Source organism: Montipora foliosa, chromosome 6 (genome assembly GCF_036669935.1).
Source record: "Montipora foliosa isolate CH-2021 chromosome 6, ASM3666993v2, whole genome shotgun sequence".
Lineage (NCBI taxonomy): Eukaryota > Metazoa > Cnidaria > Anthozoa > Scleractinia > Acroporidae > Montipora > Montipora foliosa.
Window position 1 is genome coordinate 69,134,711 of NC_090874.1, and position 2,500 is coordinate 69,137,210.

Sequence of the window (2,500 nt, forward strand, 5' to 3'; positions counted from 1 at the left end):
TCTCAGTTACATACATCATCAAGTCGAGTCTCCTCGGGAACCACAAATGGTGGCTTGCCACAACGACCTATCCAGCATGAGTGTTCGAATCTCAGTTCCTTCTAGCCCTCGAACACTAATAATTGGGGACACTGTAACCTGAGATCAACAGATCAGTGCAAATCAAATCAAATGTTGGTTTTTGAGGAAAGGGGAAAACTCGGAAGAAAACTTCTCGGAGCAGAGTAGAGAACTAACAAACTCAACCCACATATGACACAGAGTCTGGGAATTGAAGCCAAGCCACATTGGTGGGAGGAGTGCTCTCAGCACTACGCCAGCCCTGCACCGGAAAAAAAACATTGCCTTTACATGAAAAAGTGTTACGGCAACCATAATTATTGCCTTTACGTGAAAGAGTGTTATAGCCTCATTCCTTCTAATGAGGAAGTCTCTTGAAATTGTGGAAACTGGTTCGATCCACCTTAAATTGGTGGGAGGCAGGGGATGGGAGCCCGGGAGAATAGGGGGCGGGAGGGTTACCGTTGGCGGGAGAGAAAAGGGCGGGAAGCGGCAACCTCGTCCCCAGGGCGCTTTTCCCTGGCCACCCAAAGCCAGGGAAAAGCGCCCTGGGGACGAGGTTGGGAAAGCGAGAGTGAAATCCAAAACGTTACTTGTCGTAGCGTTAGATAACATTAAAAATGCGTTAGATTACATTAAAAACGAACAACCCAAAATAATACTTGACTTGCATTAGCGTCTTCTGAGCAATCAAGCAAACATCAATTTGCGCTTGGGCTGAAAAACTAGCCTGCGGATACAGCCGCCTCTCATCGCTCCCGACCGCTAAATAGACTTACTTCCGGTGAAATTGTCAACCCTTTTACGGTGGTACGTCATCCTGTAGGTGCTGAAATGTCAAGTGGCTGTCGCAGACGTGTAACTGCTGCAACAGGAGCAAAGCGACAAAGGAAACACCCAAGAATTACGTAGCTAAATGACCAAGATGTGTTGTGAGTCTCCTATTTTATAGGGGACGGGTGCAGGACTGAAAAGCGCGGGATCCCCCTCTTAAATCCGAATGAGGATCACGTTTTATAGATGAACTGAGCGCATCTTTAAGTATTAGTCAGGGACCACAGACTTTTCGCGCCCAAAAACTGTTTGTAAATTCTGAAAATCTGAGCTTGTAGCATATTTTCTCGAGGTTAAGATAAGGAAAACAAAATGTTTTGGAACAGAAAAAGAGGTCTGATGCACGCTGGAGAATGGGAAGACCGCCCCCTTCACCTTTTCAGTCTCCTGAGATTTTATCCCTTGCATCGCTTGGTTCCAGGATAGTGGCCGTGTGTTAATCGCCTCTGTCGGTAGATACTTACGCGGAGTACTTCTTTTCTTTCAGGGAAAAACAAGATGGCCAAGTTTCTCCGCGGAACTTTATGAGTGACGATTGTCCACCTCTCTCACCAAATGAAAACTCGTAAAGAAAACGTGGCTTATTTAGTTCTTCGCGTATTTTAAACAGTTCCCTAGAACACTTTACTGAGTGAACTCAGTTTTAGTTTCAAAACCTGCCACTTGTCGTACTGATTTATCCTCTTCACTAAGTTTTCGGTGGGTTTTTCAGGAGAAATACACTACTGTGCTTCAAGCTGTCGTAAGAAATTTGTTACAATATTATCGGTATATTCGGCGTTTTAGTGTACATAGTTGAAACTGAGCTAACCGCTGTAATTAGATCAGGAGAACTGCAAAACTTGTGCATAGCTGTGTAAATAAAGAATCACGGGTTTGGACTGATGCAGTATTTGTGTAAGCGTGATATATGATTCTCCAATAAGGATACTGTACCTTTTAAGTTCATACCGTCTGAAGACAATGATTGTTCAATGAATCTTGCGATGGTCTCCTGTTCAATATATATGAGTTATTGATCAAGCGTGAGGTCAAGATGGCTGGATATCGGTCAAGAACGAGGCCAAGATCCAGCCATCTTGACCGAACAAGCTTGGTCAATAAAGGATTTATTATATGGGATAAAACACCAAGAAATGATCTTTGATCTTGCGAGACCAAGCGAGAAATCCCGAGCGGGCAAGATAGCTCCATCTTTTCCGCTCGGGTAGCCAATCACAGCGCGGGGTTTGGTTCATCTTGCCTGCTCACGGAGGCAGCCATGAGAACACATGAACTCCAAACCTTTCCTTGAAAAGGGTGAGAGGGGAAATTGGAATTGATGTCGCGATGTGGACCTGAGAGATGTTTTGTCCATAGACAGAATGAGATGCCACACGAACTTTTCGAGTAAACAAGGTTTCATTGTTCAAAAAAAGGATTTTACAGTCCGACGCGCCTCACCGTGGCCACCTAACAAAGTTTTTTACAAATTGTCCGCCAATCAGGATGTGTGAATTTGAGTGACAGTCACGCCTCCTTGCAAGATTCGCACAGTTGGTTGTTGAGTTAACGTATTTACACGTAATTGTCAAATGTGAAAGTTTGTTGGGTGGCCACATTTAAG

At 44.5% G+C, this 2,500-nt stretch overlaps 1 protein-coding gene across 1 annotated transcript in view; it reads left to right on the plus strand.

Moving 5' to 3' along the window:
• Nucleotides 1-1,783, plus strand: part of LOC138008289 (ropporin-1-like protein) — a 4,387-nt gene extending 2,604 nt beyond the window's left edge. The window contains exon 6 of the mRNA XM_068855577.1: nt 1,382-1,783. Within this exon, the coding sequence (XP_068711678.1) occupies nt 1,382-1,463 (82 nt within the window). The 3' untranslated portion in view covers nt 1,464-1,783. The remainder of the gene's footprint in view (nt 1-1,381) is intronic.
• Nucleotides 1,784-2,500: the final 717 nt, after the last annotated feature.